Consider the following 24,338-nt stretch of genomic DNA (forward strand, 5'->3'; position numbering starts at 1 on the left):
ATAATAAAAGACTAGTTCCTTAGTGCAATTCACAATTGTCCATAGAAAGAGAATACCCCATGAGACTGGGGCATGTCCTTAGCTAGCAGGCTAAGTTCTGAAAGGGATTTAGAACCCTAAAAGAGCTTTCTCCATATTCTCAAGGATCACATCATCTCCCATGGATTTAATTATATTTTTTATGTAAATGATACACAGGTCTATGCATCCAACAAGTCTCTGCCCTAAGCAAGAGTCATACATCAACAATTGTCTAACAGTCATTTCAAATTAGATATCCTGGAAATATCTGAAACTCATTTCCCTAAGACAGAACTACTTTTCTTTTCTGCTTAATCCAAATTTCTTCATTTCTTTCAATAATACCACTATTTTTTTTTCAGTGTTCCACCTTGATAATCCATGAAAATTTAATGTTATCCCCAATTCCTTTTTCTTCCTCTTCTCAAATACTCAATCAGTTGCCAGATCTTGCCATTTCTACCTCAACTACATCTCCATCACATATGACAACTTTTCTCTCCACACAGCTATCAATTTAGGACAAGTTCTCATTATTTTTTGCCTGGACTATTGCAATAGCTTCCTAATTGATTTCCCTGCTTCAAGTCTTTCCCTATTCCAGTCCATCCTGCCTATAGCTTCAAAAGTGATTTTTTTTTAGTAAAGATCTGACCATGGTACTTCCCTACACAAACTCCAATGATTCCCCATTCCATTTAGAATCAAATGCAAACTGTTGTTTTAAAGCCCTTTATATCTTGGCCCTAATCTAGCTTTCCAGTTTAATTATACTTTATTCTTTTTTCCTATACTCTATAATCCAACCCTACTGGTTTTCTCTCTGTTCTTCACATATGACATTCTATATCCCATCTTTATGCCTTTGCTCACATCAAAGACCACCATTCTTGTAATGCCATCTTTTCTTATCTTAGAATGCTTAAACCCCCTCAAGACTCAGCTTAGCTGGTACCTCGCAAGCTATGGTGATCTCTCCTTAGATTATATAATGTTGACTTGTTTTTGCATGTTGTAACATCAAATAAAAACATAAATACTTTGCGAGCGTGACTTTTTTAATCTTTTCTCTTTCACAAAGGATTGCACATAAGAGCTTATAAAATATGTTTTGAATTGAATTGTGTCAGACTTACCTAGCAGGATAGCAGGGAATCCTTCAAAATCACTGATTGGAGAAGCTTTCACATGCTGCTATTCCTTATGCCTAATACACTGCTCTGAGTGGTACACAAGGAACAATGTCAGGTAGTGTGTTGGCCAGATTTTATGGAACATCTTCAATTTGGAAACTGACCTAATTTTCTACAAATTGGATTTAGAACAGGAAAGGACTGTAGAGGTTTATGCATTACAAATCTTGCTGACATATAGGTACCATCTTGTCAGATTGATGCAAACTTTTAATTTCTCTCAGCATCAAGTGATTTGCTGAATATTTTTGAAGCACTTAATGTCCACATATGATAACGTTGTCATTTGGATTAAAAATGTAAAAAGCTTCATAATCTAACTGATATATGGCATAAAATAAATCATGATTTTTTTCCATTATTTATCCTTTGCATAAGGATTTTTTCTTCCTATTTGTTTCCTTATTTTCTTCCTTATTAGAGAGTGACTTCCTATCTGTTGCCTCTTTTTACATTCCCAATGTAAAAGTGCCTGGCATATAGTAGGTTCTTAATATATGTTTATTGACTGATTAACTGAATTGTGAGTCAAAAGAATGATTGAGAACTTCAAAAGTTAATGTGATAGTTGTCATGGAGAATGATGTAGAATCCAGTTCAGTGGAGCTGAATGCTTATTGACTGACTGGCAATTTGGGAGGAAATGTGTTTAGATTGAATTCTATTGTTTTTCCAAATATCTAAATATAGCTCCTAAGAAAAAATAATTTTTTTAGAATAACAATGACAATTCCTCATGTTCACATATTGTATAATATATATGTACACACATATATATATATATAATGTTCCTTTTTAATTTTTGTTCTTTCCCCCCCACAAAAGAAACCTGCTTGAACCACTTTAATTCTGCTTTTGTTTACCCAAAGGACGCCAATTTAATTTTCTGATCTTCATGAATTGAGATACTTTTTTATAGCTTTGTTTGTGAAGAGTACCAAAATGTGCTCAAAATTAAAATGACTAAGAAATACAATTTCAAATGTTATGATTGATTGTGTTGAGCATGCATCAAAAATAGACTGATGAAAATGAGATGTACAGATGTTGTTTTGAACTTTTAAGGTTTTGTTTTTCCATATTCACTAATTCAGTTAATACACAATTAGTCAAAATAATTAATAATTGTGACTCATACTTTAGGAGGGAAAGAAACATTTTCATTTGGTCCTTGAGTTAAATTCTATTGGCCACTTTCAAAAATACTACAATGTCAGGATTCAATCAAATTATGCAAACAGCTTTTACTAGAGGTTAAGTAGACTAACACACTGGGCTTAAGATAGGCATATTTTCATTGACTTAAAACCTTTTCACACACAAACTCAATAATAATTGTGAGAGAATTTGATAAATAACCGAAAATTTGATCAAAGACTGAAGAGAATTCTGTAAATGACAAAGAGAGACTGGTTAATGAGTAAGAAGGAAGATGAGATTTCTGTTGTAGAGTGTCAAGAAAAGGATTACCAGAGATTGAGACCTCAAGTTGCTAATATGAAAATATTAGTTAAAGTAATTAGGGATGTTTAGTCTACAAAAGATAAGGGGGGTGGGGCGGGGAACAGGGAGGATTAGTATTTGTTTCCTTTTCTTATAGCTGAAGGATTATTCCTTAGATGAGCGACAGAATTTACAGCAAAGGATCTGTTGTAAAATGACAAAGTGAATTTTCATATAAGGCAGAAAATAGCTTTCCATTAGTGAAAGGTGTTGCCTCTGGAGTGCATTACTCCTCATTAGAGTTTTTCAAGCAAAAGCTGGATGATTATTTATGATTCAAAAGGTTGTGTAATAGATTCCTCCTTAAATCTGAGATTAAACAAACTGGATCTCTTCCAATGCATATTTTGGAATACTTCATTACATTCTTTTAAAAATTCTTTACTTTTCCTGTCACAAATTATTCCATACTTCAGGTCGTTTTTTTTTTCTTTTGATTTTCACAAAGGGAGTATGAAAGTTGACTAAAGAATTCTGTTGTTTTTTCTAGACTACAGTAAAATTATACCATAGTACTATATTATGCTATTTGATAGGCATACTACATATTAAAGTATTCCATTTGGGACTTGTATAAGTAGCTCCTTTTTTGCCTCTAAAAAATCAGAATTGGGTTTTTATAAATCATATTATAGATACTTTGTATACTATTTTCTCCCCTTCATAACTTTAACCTACATAAAGGCTGAAATTGCATATTACTCATATTTTTATCCTTTGTAGGTACTTATTATTTTAAATGATTAAACATGTTGATCGCATTATAAATCTAGGTTTTATCTAATACAGATCACTACAGACAATACAACTATTTTTTTTTCTTGTAGGCAAAAACTGGGACTTGACTGCAGCCCTGAGTGACTATGAGCAACTCCGACAAGTTCATACAGCCAACCTACCACAGGTATTCAATGAAGGAAAATACTATAAGCAGCCAGAGAGAGAGCCATCGCAACAGGTGAACAAAATTGAACGACCCTGCCTTCAAAGACAGGATGACATTGCCCAAGGTAAATAACTAATGATACCAAATTAACCAAATGAAATTTTGACTAGTTCTCCATTATTCAAATGAGTGTGAAATAAAGACAGAATGACCCAATTATAAAGTCTACTCTATTCACTCATGGTCACATATGCATACAGAATAAAACCTGCATCAAGTCAGTAAGTAAATGGATTAGTTGAGGCATTAGTCTTATTGTTTCTATTGTTTTTTTTTTTTTTTTTAACCAGCTGAGAATGCCAAGTATTGATCTGGTTGAAAGGCTACAGAAGGTGGTAAGACACAAGAACAAAATCCACAAGCTAGTGAAGAGATCAACAGGCTTATGTCATTGAAACAATAGCAGAATTTTCAAATTAATTAATCTTGAAGCAAAGTGGTCTTTTGATTGCTTGGTAGAGAGCATTCATTAATCACTTTTTATGTGCTAGAGGCTGTGCTGAGTGTTGGGGATGCAAATATAAGAAAGCAAGGTAATTCCTGCCCAAAAGGAGTTTATTTTCTTAAAAAGGGAGATTATAGAAAGCAACCTGCAAAGCAGGGTAGTAGGGGTGGTAGATCATTCAAGTAGTTTGAAGGTTTGCTTTTGGCAAAAAAAAAAAAAAAAGAAAAGAGCTCATCTATTAAAGGCCAGTAAACTGGGCACAAAATCTGACATGCCAGAGTTCAAACAACATGCGTTGAAAATATCTGGAAAATAGTCATTACATGCAGTTCATTCATTCATTCCTCTAACCATTCACTTATTGATGAAAAAACAGATCCAGAGTAGTACTGACATATACATTGCCACATAGAGAGTTCATGTCAAATACAAGAGTGTAAATCAGAACTCTTTCCTGGTCAGCGTGTTTTCTCATTTCTGCTGGTTAGAATATGTTCCTCCACCCCCATTCCCAACCATCACCATCTGGTTTTTACTCAAGACAAGTGTTAACCTTAACCACATTTGTCACCTCATAAAAGGTCTCCTTGGACAACCTCTAACATTGGGCTGTTCACCACCAGATCACCCCTCAGTTACCAGAGATCCTAGTGTACCTGGTTTTCAGACATGGAAAATGGGGCAAATCAAGGTTGCTTTATCTTTAATATGACACTATTTTATATTTTGAAATCTTAGTACAACTTATAATATTGGGCATTTCCTATCCTGATAAATGTAATAATTATCTGACAACATCTAATTTTTTAAAAGAAGATATTACATGCAAAAGATATTGTATTCTACCCTAGCTATGTCTGTATTTATTGAGCTTGGCTAATAATCCCATCTGTTTTTAATAGAATTCAAATTTTAGGGTTTCTAAATTGGATGTTCAAGTGCCACATAATTGGATTCTTATTTAGTCTCTCTGTTACGAAATCGCAGTACCCGAAATGGCAACGAAGTCTTAGGATAGAGAGAGCTGTCGGAAGATGCAAATGTAGTCTTGACATTTGTTTTTGTCAGTCCTAAAGACGTTTTGTACTTCCTAGAACCAGGAACTTTGCAATTTTCAAGTGAGGGTGATATTGGAGGAGGTCCTTTGGAATAACCTTTGTCATAATTTCTTATTCCAAATTTTACTCACACTTTAGAGTGAAAAAAAAAAAAGACAACCCTGGGTTTGGAGAGTGTGTGTGTGTGTACTGACACAAAGAAAGACACAGACATAGAGAGATAAAGACAACAGAAGGAAAAAGGAAAGAGAAGGAAGAAGGGGAGGAGAAGAAGGAAGAGGAAAAAGGAGAAAAGGGGGGAGCAGAAGGAAGAAGAGAAAGAAGAGGAGGAGAAAGAGAAAGAAAAGAAGGAGGAGGAGAAGGAAGAGGAGGAAGAGAAAATGGGAGGAAGAAGAGGAAGAAGAAGAGAAGGGGGAGGATGAAGTAGAGGAGGAGGAGGAGGAAGGGCACAGGAACAAGAATGCAGATTATATAGGATTATTATATTAGAAGCAGCTTTTTCTTATTAGATGATCTTTTAACATTTGGAAGCTATTTTTTTATATTGAAGGGGTTGGCTCTTTCTGATACTAATATTTAATATTTAGTACTGTTTAATAACACCATTTAGCACACCTTACACTATCCACAAATGCATATTGACTGATGGCTCAAATATAGATCTGGATCAGAGAGCATGGATAGATGGATGGAGTCAACTTCAGCTTTGGGGAGGGGAAAAACAAAACTCCAGTTATATATCTTGTGGATGGTGAGTCTTTAATAGCTTTATAGTCACACTATTCCTTTTTTTAAGCCTCCAATCTATAAATGGCCAGAGGTCAGGACTTTTTTCTTTTAAAAACTAGTTGGTTGGATCAACATGCAGGACATGGGGTCAGTGAGAGCATAAATTTAGAACTAAAAAGAACTTCACTGGTAGCCAAATCCAACCCCCTCATTTGACAAAGGAAGACTCTGAGTTGTGAAGAAATTAAGTCCCATGTCCATGGTAACACAGATAAAAAGTAACATGAGGGATCACCTGCCAGGCTTCCTAAACTTTTTCCATTCATGAATCCTTTTAACCCAAGAAATTTTTGTGTGACCCCAGGTATGTAGTTGTATAAAATAGACACACAAGTCAAACATTTATAGATTGTACATCATAATTTTGACTTCCACATTCAGTTACACAAACCCCATTTGTAATCACTACCCACAATTTAAGACTCTGAGATCTAAAGTATCATCCTACTTCTGGCTCTTGGAATCTCTCTAATTTTTTCATAGAGCTTTACTACTTCATTTTTTCTTTACTTTTTTCCTTTTCCTTCCTTCCTTCTTTTTTTTTACTTTCCTTTTTTCTTTCCTATTACTTTTTCTTTCCTTTTGTTCTTGCTTGCTTGCTTGTTTGCTTTCTTCCTTTTCTTTTCTTTTTCATAGGCAACATGTAATTGACTTCCTATTCATGAAAAAGGAAATTCCTGTAATATGAAACTCATCAGGAATATGAAAATAATATTTAAAGGTACATGTGCTATATAAGTTTAGATTAAAACATACCAAAGTTGAAACATGATTTGCTGGAAATTTCTCTCTCTCAAATTTCAAGATATGAGAGAGATTTAAGACCAGGTTTGAGATAGATTTTTGTATGATCTCCTGCCAATTCTTAAGTCCCATCTTTAGAATCTGTTTGATCAAAAGTAAATTAATCCCCTTTCTGTCTGCTGTTTCCTTTATTAAAAAAAAAAAAGAAAAGAAAAACAGAGAAAGACAGAGTCAGAAACAGAGGAGGGGAGAGAGGGACATGAGGGAGTGAGAGAAGATGAGACACGTACACAGAGACAGAGACAAAGAGAGAGAGAAGTTTATAAAAGAATTTGTTCTCTCTCTCTCCCTCTCTCCCTCCCTCTCTCTAGATAGAGATATTTGTCTTTTCTAAATGACATCTTAATCTTTTCTAATAAATCTTTATGGTATGCAGATGAGAGGAGGGGATTGGGTAGAGATCAAGGGGAATAACAATTAGGAAAACCTCTTACTAACAAGTAAGTTAATATGAAACAGATGTTGTAGGACAATTATGTCCCAAGTGTATTATTTTATGAGTTTGTAATGGAGTTTTGAACAATACTAATAATGAACCTGTGATATTTCACTTAAAAAAAGTCTAAAAAGAATGTTTGTCTTATTAAAAAATTGACCCTATCATTGCAGTCTAGCCCAGGAAGGAAATGTGTGTTTAAAATGTTTTCTATTTTATAATTTTCACTTTATAAAAATTGATTGTTAAATGAGTAGTTTTGAGACTTTAAAAAATGTTTATGTCAACCAAATATTTGATGAGCACTTACATTGTAAGACATTTGGTAAATTTCTTCATTTCACAAATTCTCAATAGGTTCCTCTCTTCCTCTCCACTCACCTCATAACCACCCTAGTTCAGATCTTCATCACTTCTTGACTGAATTATTGCAAAGCCTCATTTTGGGGCTCTCTTGCTCAAGCTTTTCTCTATTCCATTCATTTCTCACACAGCCTTCAAAGTGATTTTTCCAAAGTGCAGATCCAATAATATTCCCATAACTCAATAAGCTTCAGTGATGCACTTTTACTTCTAGGATCTAATATAAACTTTATCTGATATTTAAATCTCTTTACTACCAGATTTCTTACACTTTTCCAGTATTCTTACCCATCATTTCCCTTCTAACCACTCTGTAAGCCCGACTGGCCTACTTCTAGTTCCACATACATTACATTCCATCTCTCATTTCCATTTCTTTATACTATCTGTCTCTCATCCCTAAAATGGACCCTTTCTTCATTTTTGCTTCTTGGAATTTTTATTTCTTTTAAGATTCAATTCAAGTGACATCTTTCCCAGGAAATATTTTTCTGATCACCCCAGAAGTTAGTGTGTTCTTTCAAAAAACTACCTTAAATTATTTTAGGGGAGTATTATTTATTATTTGTATGTGTATATAAATATATATATATGTAGAGAGAGAGATACACACATACATATAGATATTTATGTATATATGCATACTTGAATCTATACTTACTATGTTATATAATATATGTCATAACATATGTTATTATTGTTTAGTTGTTTTCAGTCATGTCTGACTTTATAATCCCATGTGGGGTCTTACTTTTTTAGCATCATTGACCTTTTCTGTGATAATGAAATCTATGATCTACACATAGTAGCCTTAAAAGTATAAAATAAAGTAAATAAAATTACAAAGAAAAAAACAATTTATTGAAATATATTCATCAAAATATATATTTTAAAAATTACAGACTCTAGCTTAAGTAGCTCTGTTCTAAAGGTCCAAGAACTAAATCTGAAGCTAAATTTTATTCTTGCAGTAAACCCATACTTGATTCTCAACTCCATTGTTTGATAACTATGAAGTTTTATTAAGGACTCTTAACATTTCTGATCCTCAGTTTTCTCCGTTTGTCACATGCTAATAGATCTACTGGCATTCTCAATGTCATAGGATTTCCAAAATTAATGACGATGATAATGTGCTTTGTAAGTCAAAAGCACTTTATAAATGTCAGCTGTTGTTGCTATTGTTATTATTATAATTAGATTTAGTAACTATGCATTCATTTGTTACCTTTGGAAAGAACACTATCAGTTCAGTGATGATAGTAAAATCCTATTTCTAATATTTCTATCTATCTGACCTTGGACAAATCCCTTGGACTTCTTTTAACCCGAGATTCCTCATCTGTAAAAGGAAAGAGTTGGTCTAGATGACCTCCAAGGTTTCTTGTAGTTGGTGTCTATGATCTTATATTCATAAGTTGTTAGATTTGGGTTTCTTATTATCATAACATTTTATACCAGTGCTCATAATGGAGATTAAATTGAAAATCTGAATAGAAGAAATCTGAATAGAAGAAATAAAAAATCTAGGACCTAACAATCAAAACTGATAAAGTAAATTAATCAAAACTTCTTCAAGTACCAAATTACAAATGAAAATATAATGGTTAACTATCTCTGATATGATTTTCTTGATATAATTTTAGCTTATTTATCTTCCAGACATATTGTTAAGGCTTTTTCAAATAAAACACAATTTTAAAAATATTCTTAAAACTGAAATCAAAGTTAATGAATAAATGGAAATTCTCTTCCTTCACCATTCCCCATGAAAATTTTTGTGAACAGCTTATAAAGTTAATTATTTCATCTAATTCCAAATTATTATATACTTTTAATAATCACATCTTTCTCACTAAATAAGTAACTTGTAATATTTTTAAAATCAAATAAAATTGATATAAAAACATAAGATTAAAAATATTTGTGTTGTTTGTTTTTAATCTTCTATTTTTTGGTTCCATTAAAAATGAAATATTTTAAAGGGTATTATAAAAAAGGATTTTATTATGATATTGCTGTTAGAACTCTAAGGAGTTCATGGTTATTTCTCAGACCTTATAGCAATAATTGTTACAAATAAAACTTCTCAGGTTAAACATTGTTTTTTTTTAATGATTTTACTTCAAAGGTTCTGTTGAGTTACATTTAAAGGTTACATCAAAGTTTGAAAACTTTTATTTTAGAAAAATTCTGTTACAGTTATTTTTCCTAGGTAAGATATAGCCTACAGACACTTTATTATGACAAAATGTAGTATCGATTAGAGAAAAAACATAAACGCTGTTTCAGTATTTGAGGTCTGCATATTTCCATATATGTTATGTTTATCAGAACAAATAAAAAGAATCTGTCTTAAAATTGAAGTCACGATGGTTAGATCCAAAATAGATTGCCACCTGCTTTAAAGATAAAAACAAATTCCAATCTCTTTGATGTTTTTAATGATATAAGATGATAGCTGTGCACAGAATTTTGTTTGAATTTTGTTAGATGCAGCTTGAGCTGAGAATGAACAAGAATAATGATGATCTTTTAGAATGTTAATAAATATTTGTTCTATTAAACCTTTAGCAATTATCTTTCTAAATGGTTTAGTATAATGAGTATTATTTGGAACATGGTGTTTATTCAGCCCAGATTCCTGAATACATTTTGAAAATATATGTATTGACTAGAGGGGGTAGTATTTGATAAGAAAGATATTTTCTATAAATAAGCAAAATTATATATGGTGGTTTAGGGATGGGATTTACAAACTACTTAAGCATTATCATCCTTTTTCTCCTTAGAAAAACGTCTTTCCAGAGGTATTTCTCATGCCAGCTCAGCCATAGTCTCCCTTGCCCGATCTCATGTGGCCAATGAATGCAGCAATGAACAATTTCCCCTGGAGATGCCCATCTACACATTCCAACTGCCAGACCTCAGTGTATACAGTGAAGACTTCAGGAGCTTCATCGAACGTGATTTAATTGAACAGGCCACGATGGTTGCCTTGGAGCAGGCCGGTAAGTAAATTCATTTGAGGATGATACATGGTAGATGACCTCACGCCCTGAGTTTTTTTTTAATTTTATTTTAATATTAGAGTTGGTATGGCCTTTACCTAAGAAATCAAGATAAGCAATAAAAGGAATATTTCCCATTTTTGATGGATCCATTTGTTCTTTGTTATATTCCATTCCAACTCTAGTTATCCAGAGCCAACCCTCATTTTCAGTAAAAAAAAAGTCATACTTCTAATATATCTTTGATTGAGTAGATTAAAATTATGTGATACTTAGGCTTCTCCAATTTTTTGTTGTTCCTAATTCCATGACCTTTGAAAATTGATTTTATGCTACCTCCTATACTAAAGGAAGTAAGAATTTGCCCAAATTCTTCAAGGGGAAGGAACTATTTTATTTTTATGCTTTGTTCCCAACTCCAAACATAATAAACACTTAATAAACATTCATTATAATGAACTGAATTTGCCTTTTTTTTCTTCTCTCATCATTTTTGTCTCTGGTACCCCCATATTTCACAGGCAATAGAGACAGGACTGGCCTTAATCTGGCTTCAGTCCTGTCCTTTTTTTTCATGCAATATTACCAATTTCCTTCTGGAGGCAGAGATACATAGTAAACAACCTTGTAAATCATTTTACTCTTTGAAGAATTACTTTCACCCTAGGGAGGAAAATCTGGAATGAATGTTTAAGAAAAATCTAGGTTTGTGTCCAGGTATAAAAATCTTTACTGAGCTCATGGAAGGTGTGTATGTAATATTTTATTTCTCAATTTATATTGTGATTCTTTGTCCTAAAATACTTCTAAGAAAATCTACTTATTAACCAAATGTTATAGTAGTGAAAAGACATATAGAAATATAGAATTTAAAGTTAGACTGTTCAGTAGACACATAGTCCAAATTTCCCATTTTCTACAAGAAAAAAAAAAGAGGAATCATGGTCAAATAGCTAGTTGGTTTAGTTGCCCAAACAGACTCATGTCTGTTTATTACTAGTCTAGCAAACTTGATATTCATAGCAAAGTCTCCATGGAGTTCAGCTGAGTTTTTGGTTAGAATGAGGTAGAAATGATGATACATGAATGACAATAATTAGCTGTCCTACAGCACCACCTAATTAATAAGTCAGTGACTGACTAATTTGAGAGTATAGGCTAACTCTTGATTTATAAATATTGATAAGCAAGAAATTGAGATTATAGATTATATGTATATTAAGCTAAGAACTGAATGCAAATCTGTAATATCATCTATAAACTCAAGAAGACTTTAATGAATATACTCAGTATGTAAGACAGTGTGAGACTACATTTCAAAATATCAAAATGGTAGAATTTAGTTTCTATGAAATGAACTAAGTTATGTTCAAATAATTAATTGTTCTTTGATTTTGAAATTAAGATTGATTTTTATGGAGCAGGAATGGGATTTCTGTCCTCCCTCCCATAAACTTATATAATCACAGATTTGTTGTTGTTGTTCAGTCATTTCAGTTGTGTCCATCTCTTTGTGGATTTTTTGGCAAAGATACTGAAATGGTTTGCTATTTCCTTTGCCAGATAATTTTACAGATGAGGAAACTGAGACAAAAAGGGTAAAGTTTCAGTTAGTAAGTGTCTGAGGCTGGTTTTGAACTCAGGAAGATGAGTCTTCTTGACTCCAGGTCTGGCTTTCTATCCACTGAGTCACCTAGCACTCTCATAATAACAGAATTCCCCAACAATTAGAATGCAATCAATCAGAATTGTAGGTAAGAACAATCCTTTGATCAGTTTTAGAGAATTGTAATGCTTTGATAATTGCATAAAGACAGATGCTGTTGCTACCCAAGAAACATCTTATGACTGGCAGAAAGAACCAAACATACCTCTTGGCCTATGTATGAAAAATAACAGTCTATCAGTGAGATCAGTCAACTTGTCAAGGGAGAATTCCAGTTGGAAAGGAATTCTCCTCAGGGTATGACTAGTCTTCCTCTACCCCCATTAAGCATATAAGCAAAGAGATTGATCTACTAGTAAATAATATATCCATCATGGAGCAGAAAGAGACATACTGGGCAAACATAGATTTAGAAAGATGGCCACCTGAGGGAGCGGTTTAAGAAATACGATCTCTTGTACCCAAGGAGAATGCTGCCTATGGACTCAATAAAAGAACTCAGCAGCCGGGAGTTGCGACTTTATCCTTTGTTCACACATGTTCTTTATACATGTGCTTTCATTTCCATTGTAATCTAAGTTTGTGCTCACTCTCATGGTGGATGCATATATATTTGTGGGAGATTTTTGAAGGGAATGTTTTATACCAAATTGTTCTAACCAAACAAAGGTTAGAACATTTGATTAAATAGTATTGATAATGTTTGCATTTTGTTTTCTTTATCTATTTTTCCCTTTTTGGTCTAAGTTGTCTTGTACAGCATGATAATTGGGGAAATATATAGAGAAGAATTGAACATGTTTAACATATATTGGATTACTTGCCATCTAGGAGATGGGGTTGGGGGGAAGAGAGGGAGAAAAAATTTGGAACACAAAATTATGCAAGGGTGAATGTTGAAAATTATGCATATGTCTTGAAAATAAAAATCTTTAACTAAAAAGCAATGTTGATAAATACTAATTGAGACTATTGGCTAATTATGAAGGGGAAGCACATGAATAGGGTCTCATGCATGACAATACATGGACAGCTAAATGGCACTGGAAGTAAAACACTGGGTCCAGAGTCAGAACCTGAATTCGAGTTCAGTCACAGACAGTTACTAGAAGTGTGATCCGGCCAAGTCTTTAATCTGTTTGCCTCAGTTTCCTCAATTGTAAAATGAGGCTAGTAACACTATCTACCTTCCAGCATCATTGGGAGCATCAAATGAGATAATATTTGTAAGGCACTTAGCATAGTTCCAAGTACATAGCATATCTTACTAAAAAAAAAAAAAAAAAAAAAAAAAAAACCCTAACCCTAGAGGGGAGAAGTCAGCCCACATTTGGGAGACTCCAGCATGGACGTGAAAATAAAAGTTTAAAGACTGAACCCAGAAGATGTGCTCTAATAGAATTAGTCAAATAAAATAGAATCTTTTGAAAACTACCTAGGTCATGTAACTTTCAAAAACATAATATATCTATCTATATTGGAATCTTATGTTGATAGGAAATAATTATATTTCATAAGATGCTCCCTCAAACCGCCTCCTCCCTCTAACCTCTTTTACTCTGGCCATTTTCACTAACTTTTATTTATCTTGAGTCCTTCAAAAACTTAAGGATAGTTTCTCATTGTATGAGTTGCCAGTTCAGTTCCCCACCCCCTTGTGCTTTGGAATCCACCACATTTGCCAGTCACCCAAGATGCATTGCTAACTCACAGCACCTCCTGCTAAGATTGACAAAAGTAGATAGCAATTGCAGCCTTGTATTTTATTACCAAGTAAGTCTCTTTTCTTTTCTTTCAACGAAGTATTTTCTTTGTTGCTACCACATATGTATTGTGGCCACAAGTTATTTTTAGGGTGACATATTAGAAATGGCAGAGCCAAATTTAAAGTAAAAAACATCCTTCTTACTCTCTCACATTGAACTGATGTCACACTTGGTTAGCTTCTATCTGTCTTCAAGGGTGACGGACATAGGCACCTTATTTAGAAATGTGTAGTAAGCCATCTGTTAAAGTCTCAAGTTAATTGATTCCATTACCTTGTATGAATCAGAAGAACATTTCTTTGGAAAGTCAAAAGAAATGACTAATAACTCTTAACAAAATCCAAGTCGATGTTAAAAAGTTTTTCATACCATTTTTTTTCCTTTTGGGAAATTCTGATTTTCACAAGGAGAATATTTAATAAGTGCTGTTCTCTGCATCACTGATTTCTTTTCTTTTCTTTCTTTTTTTTTAAAGTGAAGTTATTCTTTAGCTACAATTGTAATTACTCCCCAACCACAGCTGAAATTAAAAAAAAAAAAAACTGGACCATGTAAATGACTTCTATAGAAGTTATTTCCAAATTAAACTTTGAAGTTTGAAAGATTTTTTTCTGGTTGGTTTATCATTCAAGGTATAACAAGAAGAGATGTCAATTAACAAGAAAAATGTCTTTGTAGATGTAGTCCGCCAACAATTTGCATTAGTAGAATTATACAGATATGTGTCATTCTTAAATAGTTCTTTCCTGATTCCATTAAATTATCTTAATTTGACATGATTTCAGATGTTAGAATGTGATAATTTTCTTTTCACTTTCCGCTTTTAAAATTTCTTTCTTCAACCTTAAGTTCAAATAAATAGTTTTTTGGTGATTACTTCCTTCTCATCCCTTTTTCCATTGACATTTCCATTTTCCCCATCATTCCCTACCTTATGTAATACTTAGTCTGTATGCATGTTGTTTAACCCCCTATCTTAGCCCCATTAAAGCATTTAAGTTCTGGGAGGCAAGAATTGTTGCTTTTTTATTGTTTTTTGTGTCCCTAATACCTAACATAATGTCTTGCCCAGAGGCAGCACTTAACAAATATTTCTTAAATTGTTGAATTTGTCTAGCCCAAGCCAAACTCCTAGAGTTCTTTGCACTTCACAAAGAAATTGCCTTTGCTATTGGTATTCAGAGGTAATTGGAATGTGATTGAATACGAAGTCTAAATTGAGTGTCAAAGAAATGGAAAATTCTTCATGTTGTACTTTTCCAAAAAGCAATCTCCCTCTGCTTAGGGAAGCTTTAGGGGTTTATAGTTTTGTCATATAGTCTGGATTAATCACTTCCAAAAAGGTGTATTTCTGGAGTTACACTTGAATAGAATTGATTTGTTGACAACTTGTTGCTTTTTATTGGGATCAAAGTCCATATATAAGTTTTAGAGTCCTAGAATGTTAGTAACTTAGTTCATTTGTTGTGGCAGGTGAGGTACTCAGCTTCTTTTAAGAAACTAAATCTCCTTCACTTGTCTAGTTACCCTTGTGTCTGAAATGATTCAGGATGAATTATAGTAACAACTCATCTTCACAATTTGCTGTATTTGAAATACTATGAGACATCAGACATGCTTCCTTCCTGTTTAAAAAAAAAAAAAAACTTTTGAGAGTAATTAGGTATAATCAAACATTTACATTCTTGCTTCCCAGAAGTTAGCTTGTGGGCTGATGAACATCAAATGAATAATTCAAGAAAATATTCATAGCCCAGTGGAGACCCTTGAAAGGGCAGGAGGAAGGAGGGTGTCAGGAATCACTGTAGTAACAGAGTTCAGCTAAGTCGTAGAATATAAACAACTTTTAAAAATAGTGTTCACGTATATTAGTGCTTTATAGACCTTTGTTCTAAACAGTAGCTCATTTAAATTAATCAAATCACAGTATCTGTCATTAGGATACTGAAACATATAATTTCAATGAACAAATTAACATCATTTTTAAGAGAAAGATTTACTATTTAATTTGGTCTTTGGTGTCAACAGGAAAGTAATATTAAAATCCAACTTTGTAGAGGTTTTAAGAATAGATGATTCAAAAGGTCATAGTGCTAATTGGTTTGCCTCCAGAAAAAGCCCTACTTATATTATGTTATTCCAATTTTTGAGTTCTCCATTTTTGGAGATTCCACAATCTCTCTTGTGGTCAGAAATTCTTCTTTATATTCTAGGATATATCTCATTTACAATAAAAGCAAAGTTGAAATATGGCCAGTAAATTTCTTTTTTTATACTGTCTCTTCTTTATGGTTATTGTCCATAATCATATTATTGTCATTCTTCCTTCAGTTTTTCAAGTAAAGCTACTCTAGCCACTTATCTTTCCTTCTTATGAGGTATATTCATTAATGTATGAGGCCCTACTCCCCCTGGGAAATAACTAGGCATCTTCCAGGTCTCCTTTTGTGCCTTCTTTATTTTGTTCTAGTTTGTATTAGAGTTTTAGTAAACATATTGGATTTTACACTCTAGACTGTAAGATCTTTGAAAGCAGAAATTCATGTCTCATTTTTATATCTCTCTAATAATTTCAGACAATCATTTGCACATGGTGGATACTTTGTATTTTAAAACTCAATAAATAAGTATTTTGAAAAACTAGTACTCTAGCCAAGATGACTGCTTGAAGGAGGCATAGACCTCCTAGTTGGCACATGCTTTTTCTAGCAAAATCGTGAAATTCACACTAGATGGATGAATGATCAAGAGACCCCAATGGAAAACTGTAACAATTTTTCCTATCCATAGAAGTCATTTAGAAACTGAAAGACAGTGGGAAGAGGAGTGCTAACAGTAAAAAGGCAATTAGGATAACAAGTCCAACTTCCCAAAACAATCAATGAAGAACCTTAGACACTGTAACCCACAATACTCGTATGTCTAAAGGCATAAAAGAACAGACCTTTAAAAAACCCTGAGACTAGGAAACCTCCTAGGTTTTGGGGAGCAAAGAGTGGCAAAGACCAGAATGTGTGACAGTGCTCAAGCCAAGAGAGCCCAGGTACCCAGGGATTCCAAACTCTCTAGGTGAATATGAAAAAAAAATTAAGTCCCAATATGAAGATTTTTCCCCTAGACTTTTTATACCATTAAAAACATTATTGAGGATACCTCACAAAGAATTTTTCTTTATGTGGTTTATACCTATTATATTGGCTGATTTAGAAATTAAAAACCTTAGTATTATTATGAAAATAGTTTTGATTTCAAGGACCTCCAAGAGAATGCCAGAACCTCCAGGGGTACCTAGATCACACTTTGAAAAACACCACAGGAGAATATCCTGAAGACTAAGCTGTCTGAATCTCAAAAAATCTAAAGAGAGTTACCCTTGGGAGTTTGAGGTCCAAGAGATCTAAGGAGCAGGGTTACTCATTCCAAAAAAAGCAGACAAGGGTACACATAATAACCCTGCCACAAAGTCCTAATTTAAGAGTTAAAGCTGAAGAAGAATAATTAAAAGTTGATGAGTATTAAAAAGTGTCCCAAGTCTCTCTCTTCTACTTTCCCTCCTTCTGTCTTTGCCTTCCTTCCTTTCTTCTTCCCTTTTCCCCTTTCCCCTGTGTATCTCTCTCTCTCTCTCTCTCTCTCTCTCTCTCTCTCTCTCTCTCTCTCTCTCTCTCTCTCTCTCTCGTCTCTCTCTGTCTCTCTCTCTCTGTCTCTGTCTCTCTCTCACACACACACACATACACACACACACAAGAGAGAATAACTTTGTAACTGTTATCACGAGAATCTCAAATATGTATTCTCCACAAAGACTATATAATTAGAAGAAATGTAGCAAGATTTAAAAAAAAAAAGAAATACAAGATCTAAGAGAAAGAATTGTAAGGAATTTAAATATCTTAGAAGAGAAAATGGTAAGCCTAATAGAGTAAATAAAATAGACATCAATAACTCCATGAGAAAGCAAGAAATTTTTAAACAAAATCAAAAGATTGAAAAAATAAAAAAATGTAAGATAGTTGATATCAAAAAACAACTCACCTGCAAAAGAAGTCAGAGAGAAAGAAGAATTATTGGACTCCTTGAAAAAGTTGATCCCCTCCCAAAAAAAGCATTAACACTATATTTTAAGAAAGTATAAATGAAAACTGCCCAAATCTATTAGAACCAAAAATCAAAGTAAAGATAAAAAGAATTCATCATCAAGGTCGTAAAAAAAAAAAAACCTGCCAACAGGGATGTCCTAGCCAAAATTGAGAGCTCCCACATCAAAGCAAAAAAAAAAAATATATATATATATATATATATAAAGCATCTAGAAAGGAGCTCAAATACCAAGGAACCAAAGTCAGGATCACATAAGACCCATTACTTCTACTAAAAAATTAGAAGAGATCTTATAATATAATGTTCCAAAAGGCAAAAGAAAAAGGATTAAAACTTAGAATAACAAATTTGTGAAGCTAAATAATTCCACAGGGTATTTTAATAGGTTCTTAATGGAGAATATAAAGAGTTCACAAGCATTCAAATAGGAATCTAGAGAGAAATCTAGAAAGGCAAATTTATTTGAGCAGTTAGAAGTTGTATGGTGATGTAATGCAAACATTATAACAAGAAGAGAAGAAACCAATATTCGGTCAGAACCCAGGATGTCTTCAATGAGTATTGAGAGAATAAAATAAGAAAAAAGATATGGAGATAGATGAGTTCTGTTCTGGGAATTTAAAAAAAATTTAAATTATTATGGAAAGAACAGGCCGGAAAGAGGAAGTGAACATCTTTTTGTATAAAGGAGAAAGGAGAGTGGAACTTGCCGCTTTTTATAATTGGAGGATATGAGAAGAATGAGACAAGTGAATATAAGATGAATCTTTTTCTTACTTGAAACAAAGGTTATTGAACACACATATTTACAGATATTTCTTCCACATCATTGGGGTTAGGGGCCCAGCACCCCCACAGTCTGGAAAATCTGTGCAAAAATTTTTGCCCTTTCTTTGTATCAGAGAAGTCTGAATTCTTTTCTTTTTTTTTTCATGGAGAGTTTACAGTATCTTATTGTAAAATTTGAGTTAAATATTTGGTCATAGATTTGTGTTGTCTGCTGGCAGTCACATGTCTACATTTGTAACTTCCCCCTAAATTCCCCATTTAATTTATTATGTCAAACCAAGATATATCAAAACCAAATGGAAAAAGTTGTCATGATATAGAATGGATAACTGTACATTCAAACAATTTGGTGCACAAATACATCAGACTGAAGAGGTAAATAAGTAGGGATAGGAGAAGGACTTAACAGGAAGGATATTATTAGGGAGAAAATAACCCTCCCCATGTCATATGATAATTGTGAGAAGCATACTAGATAATGTATACCAAGAACATTATAAATATAAAATCCTATGTAAATGTGAAGTATTACTATGTAAATTTTAAAAATTCCAATTAAAAGAAATAGAGTCAGCATTCTATTTTCTTAGGCTGTAACCTAAATAGGGAATAGTTTCAACCATCACTATCGAACAATAGCATACAAATCTGTTCCCTCTGAATTACTTCATTATAGTTATTAAATATTTACTTAATTATAATATTATAATATAAGATAATGATTGTAAAACACTTAGAACTGTACTAGAACATAATTATGCTATATAAATGATAGATATTATTATTATTGGTGATAATAGTAATGATAATAATAGCTAGGACTTATCTAGTTTCATCAAAGTTTTAATAAATTTTGACTTTTATAAAATGCTTTATATATGCTTATTTCATTTGATAATTACAACCATTTTATGTACTATATTATTACTCTTTTATAGATGAGGAAAGTGGTATTGTAAAATTAAGTTACATGCCCAGGATAGGACAACTCATAAATGTGTGAGACAGGATTCAAATTCAGGTTCTCCTACCTCCAAATGCAATGCTCCCTTTTATTACCACCTACCTACCCCCAAATTCAAGAAGATCTTGTATTTACATCATTGTTTGTGGCCAAACCATTTACATCACATTTTCATCTTAGATAAGCCTCACTGCAAATGACCTTATAATAAGTATATTTTATAAGGAAAAAAAAACTGAAACTCTGGTGTTAAATGACTTGCTCAGGGTCACACAGCTAACTACTAAATGGCAGGCCCAAAATTTGAACTCAATCCTTCTAACCCCAAATCCAGTGATTTGTTGTTGCCTTTTTCCCAGTAGAACACAGTGTCTCAGAATTATCTCTTCTAGCCTAGACATTACAACAGTAAAGCAATTTAAAAATCCATGGGTCAGAGTTTCTGAGGCTGGACAAAATATAAACTTAACATCATACTGTCCTCAGGCACATCAGAACTTTCTGTCCATATCAAGTACTTCAAGTGGTGGCTTGTTCCATCATCATCTTTACTGGGATTTGTATTCTGAACACTGGGATCATTCTGTTCTATGGCTGAAGTATTTATGTACAAAGTCCTCAGATAAATACTTATTTGGCCATGTGGTTTTAGTTGTTCCCTGTATGTGCCTTTCAAGGGTAGACCATCAGTGATGGATCACCTCTGAGACCTTCTTGGGAAATGAATTGAATATCAATATATCAAATAAAAAATGGAGTTTCTAATTGTAAGTACTTTGGCTGAAGGGCAGATGCTGTCATGCACACCATGGCAAGGTTTTGAGGAAGCAAAAAGTACTGGGCTGAAAGATTCACTTGGCTATACCAGTGTGGGATAGATGGTCATCTGTTTGATTTGTCTCCATAATTTCTTGACACTTCATTTTATGAGCATAGCAAAGGCCAAGAAACAAGTGTATCATCTCCCTGGGTATTCCATTGCTCACAATGTACTCTCTTTGGCAATTATTAGGCTGTTTTTGAGTATTCCTCTTCAGTGGAGAGGACAAAAAAATTGAGCTGACACTCTGAACAGTCCCCTTTACCATGGGCAAGCAAAATATGTGGAGATCAACATTTAATATCAGGGTGACCAAAATTATTGAACAGACCATAAAAAATTAGATTGCTTCCTTCATGAAAGAAAGAGAGAGAGAGAAAGAAAGAAAGAAAGAAAGAAAGAAAGAAAGAAAGAAAGAAAGAAAGAAAGAAAGAAAGAAAGAAAGAAAGAAAGAAAGAAAGAAAGAAAGAAAGAAAGAAAGAAAGAGAAAGAGATAAAGATGGGGGAGGGAGGAAGAAAGGAAGGAAGGAAGAAGAAAGAAAAAAAGAATTGTACTATCTGAAGCAGTTTCCACATGCCTGAAATTAACAAAAGTCAAGAATGGAAACAGTAAAACTAGAAACAAAAAATATTGTGGAACAGATCCTCTCCTCCCAAAAATACACTTGCTTGTATTTGATATTTTTTAGCCAAATTAAAACAAATGAATATATGCCTAGAAATAGCCTAGGGTAAAATGCCTCCTTTCATGGATGTTTTTATTGAAGTTTGCATCTAATACACATGATCTTAAATGATAGTCAAAAATGAAATGAGTATGGAAGGAAAGAAGGGAATGAGAAAGGGAAGGAAAAAGGAAGGAAGAAAGAAGGAAATAAAGTAAGAAGAAAGGAAGTAGGAAGGGAAGAAGAATGAATGATGAAGGAAAGAAGGAAGCAAAAAAGAAAGAAAAGAAGGAAGGAGGGAGGAAGGAAGGAAAAGGAGAGAAGGAAGGAAGGAAGAAGAAAGAGGAAGGAAGAGAGGGCAACATGAAAGAAGGAAGGAAAGAGAAAAAAGGGAATGAATAAAGGAAGAAAGATGGAAGGGAGGAAAGAGAGAAGGGAAGAAAAGAGAAGGAGGAAAGAAGAGAGAAGGGAAGGAGGAAGGAAGCAATGAAGGGAGGGAGGGAAAGAAGTAAAAGAGGGAGGGAGACAGGGAAAGAAGGAAGGGCGGGAGGAAGAAAAGAAGGGAGGGAAAGAAGGAAGGAAGGAAGGAAGAGGGAAGGAGAGAAGTAAGGAGGGAGGAAGGGAGGGAGAGAGAGAGGAAAGAAAGAATTCTAAATCATTTTAGAATATGTCCGAATATTTTATTTCTGATCATTGTTCTGTACAGGCATACTGGTTTGATATTCTCCTTAGTTTCCATATGCCTTGTTGTCTTCATCTATAATGAAACGAAATAATATATATCACCATACGATGCCTTGGATATTAGGAAACATTGAGGAATGGTGTGTTCCACAGAAGTGAATTTTACAGATAATTTAAGCGTACCTTTTAAACATTCAGCATGTGGATATGCCCACAAATATACCTATGTATATGTATCTAAATCTGTATTTAGCTATTTGGGTAGCAAATATTTATTTTTAAATGCATCATATACTTTTAAAATTCCTTAAGCAGAAGATCCTGTATCCTTTGTTCTTTTTTTTTTTTTTCATAGCTTTTTATTGACAGAACATGTGCATGGGTAACTTCAACACTGACCCTTGCAAACACTTTTGTTCCAACTTTTCTCCTCCTTCCCTTCACCCCCTCCCCTAGATGGCAGGCAGTCCATACATGTTAAACATGTGCAAGTATATCTTAAATACAATATATGTGTACATATTTATACAGTTCTCTTATTAGCCAAGAAAAATTGGATTTAGAAAAGTAAAAATAACCTGGGAAGAAAAACAAAATGCAAGTAAATAACAACAGAAAGAATGTAAATGCTATGTTGTTATCCTTTGTTCTTGAGGTTCATTATGAAGCTCAGATATTCTACTATGATGCTTCCATGTCCCTGTGCTAAATTCCTCTAAAATATTGGGGTTTTTTTCCGCATGTTCTTGAGGTTTTTTTTTTTTCATTTTCCTCCTGGGAGAAGTCAGAAGCTCTAACATCTTTGCTGAAGAGTGGTGAGCTATCACTTCTGCCATTGTATATTCTATTGCCTATCTGAAGGGCACTATTAAATCAGATTATGAATTTATTCAGAACTATATGTAAAATAAGAGTAAATAGAATTTGATTCTTCTACAGGCGAAGTACATATTTATACCTTATGATATCTGATTTTTGTATTTTTGCTAAGTTTCTTAATTTCTAATTTTGTTCCAAGTAGTCAAGGCCATCAGTAAAAATTCTAATCCGTTGTTAGTAATCTTCAGATGAACAGAATATTAGATTTGTTTCTGAAAACTGCCTGCTTTGTGTAGACCTTACATTGTAACATCTATATTCTGATGTCTTTATCTGATATTGATGCAGTGTTTCACCACTTATTTTGTTAGTTGATGGCAGGCAAATGCCTAGGTGGAAGGAATAGGAACTATCTTCTTAGAGCCAGCACTCAAAGTCAACAGGAAAAAAAAGGGAAAGAAAGAAAAAAGAAAAAAAATGATGGCCTTCCTTTTATTTTTACTCTACAATCTCTTACCAGAATAATATGAAACACTTCTCAAGACCACATTTCTTCCATCCATTTATTCTTCTCATTGACTTCACCTGAATGGAAAGCATAATGGTACCGGGAAATTCTCTCTTGGTTTTCTCTAGGTTAAGTGACTGATTAGGATTCTGTAGCAGAGATGATTAGGGAGTCTTCAGGAGACTGACTTTAAATGAGGGAGTAATCATGAGCTCCATTTAGAATCAGGCTCGTTATCTAGTCTATAAGATGACCAAGTAGAGATTGTCAGCCAGGACAGATAAATATGAAGCTAAGGACAGATTTCATGCATGTTACACAAGTGGGCAGAGGGAGAGTACACAAAAAAAATCAGAGACTTTGAGCCAATGACCAACTATGACACAGGGACCAAGAGATTATGACCTGCCGAGATCTTTTGTTTTCACCTAGAATGGTGGTATAACAAGTGATTAAAGGTTGAGAAACATACTTTTGAGGTCCTGAAGAGAAAAAATGGAAATAAAGGGAAATAAGAAACATTCTAAGTCATTTTCTGTTATGCCTGTGATTTGGCAGAAAATGGGGCAATATGAGCCGAAAATCTCAGAAAAATAAAAGAAATAGAAAAGTGGGGGGCAGAATTTAAAAGAAGTTGTAAATATGAAAATGAAAAAAATGGTAATTCTCAGAGTTCCCTGGAATCAGTTCTGAAATGTACTTCTTACATTTTTGTGTAAATCTGGATTTTTGGCTTAAATAGTTATTATCAAGATGTCTCTCTTAAAGAACAACCAAATAGTTTTTGTAATTTATCCTCAGACATGAGGGAAATGCTGAGCTATCACACTGCATTTTAATGATGTGATTATGGACTGAGGATTGAGGACTAATTTTCATATGCTTGAGCACCATTGTAATGGCCATTCAACCCTGAGATATTTAATGAAATCAGGCTTCCTTACAATAAGTTTCCAGGGCATGCTACTTTGTTAGTCAGTAAATAAAAAT

General features: G+C 33.4%; 1 protein-coding gene across 4 annotated transcripts in view; it reads left to right on the top strand.

The window, feature by feature from the left end:
* OTUD7A (OTU deubiquitinase 7A) overlaps positions 1 to 24,338 on the top strand; it is a 391,428-nt gene that overhangs the window by 282,176 nt on the left and 84,914 nt on the right. For all 4 annotated transcript variants that reach the window (XM_074294958.1, XM_074294962.1, XM_074294959.1 and 1 more), the window contains 2 exons: positions 3,545 to 3,727; positions 10,351 to 10,569. In XM_074294958.1, the coding sequence (XP_074151059.1) occupies positions 3,545 to 3,727; positions 10,351 to 10,569 (402 nt within the window). The remainder of the gene's footprint in view (positions 1 to 3,544; positions 3,728 to 10,350; positions 10,570 to 24,338) is intronic.

This window comes from Sminthopsis crassicaudata, chromosome 2 (assembly GCF_048593235.1).
Source record: "Sminthopsis crassicaudata isolate SCR6 chromosome 2, ASM4859323v1, whole genome shotgun sequence".
Classification (NCBI taxonomy): domain Eukaryota; kingdom Metazoa; phylum Chordata; class Mammalia; order Dasyuromorphia; family Dasyuridae; genus Sminthopsis; species Sminthopsis crassicaudata.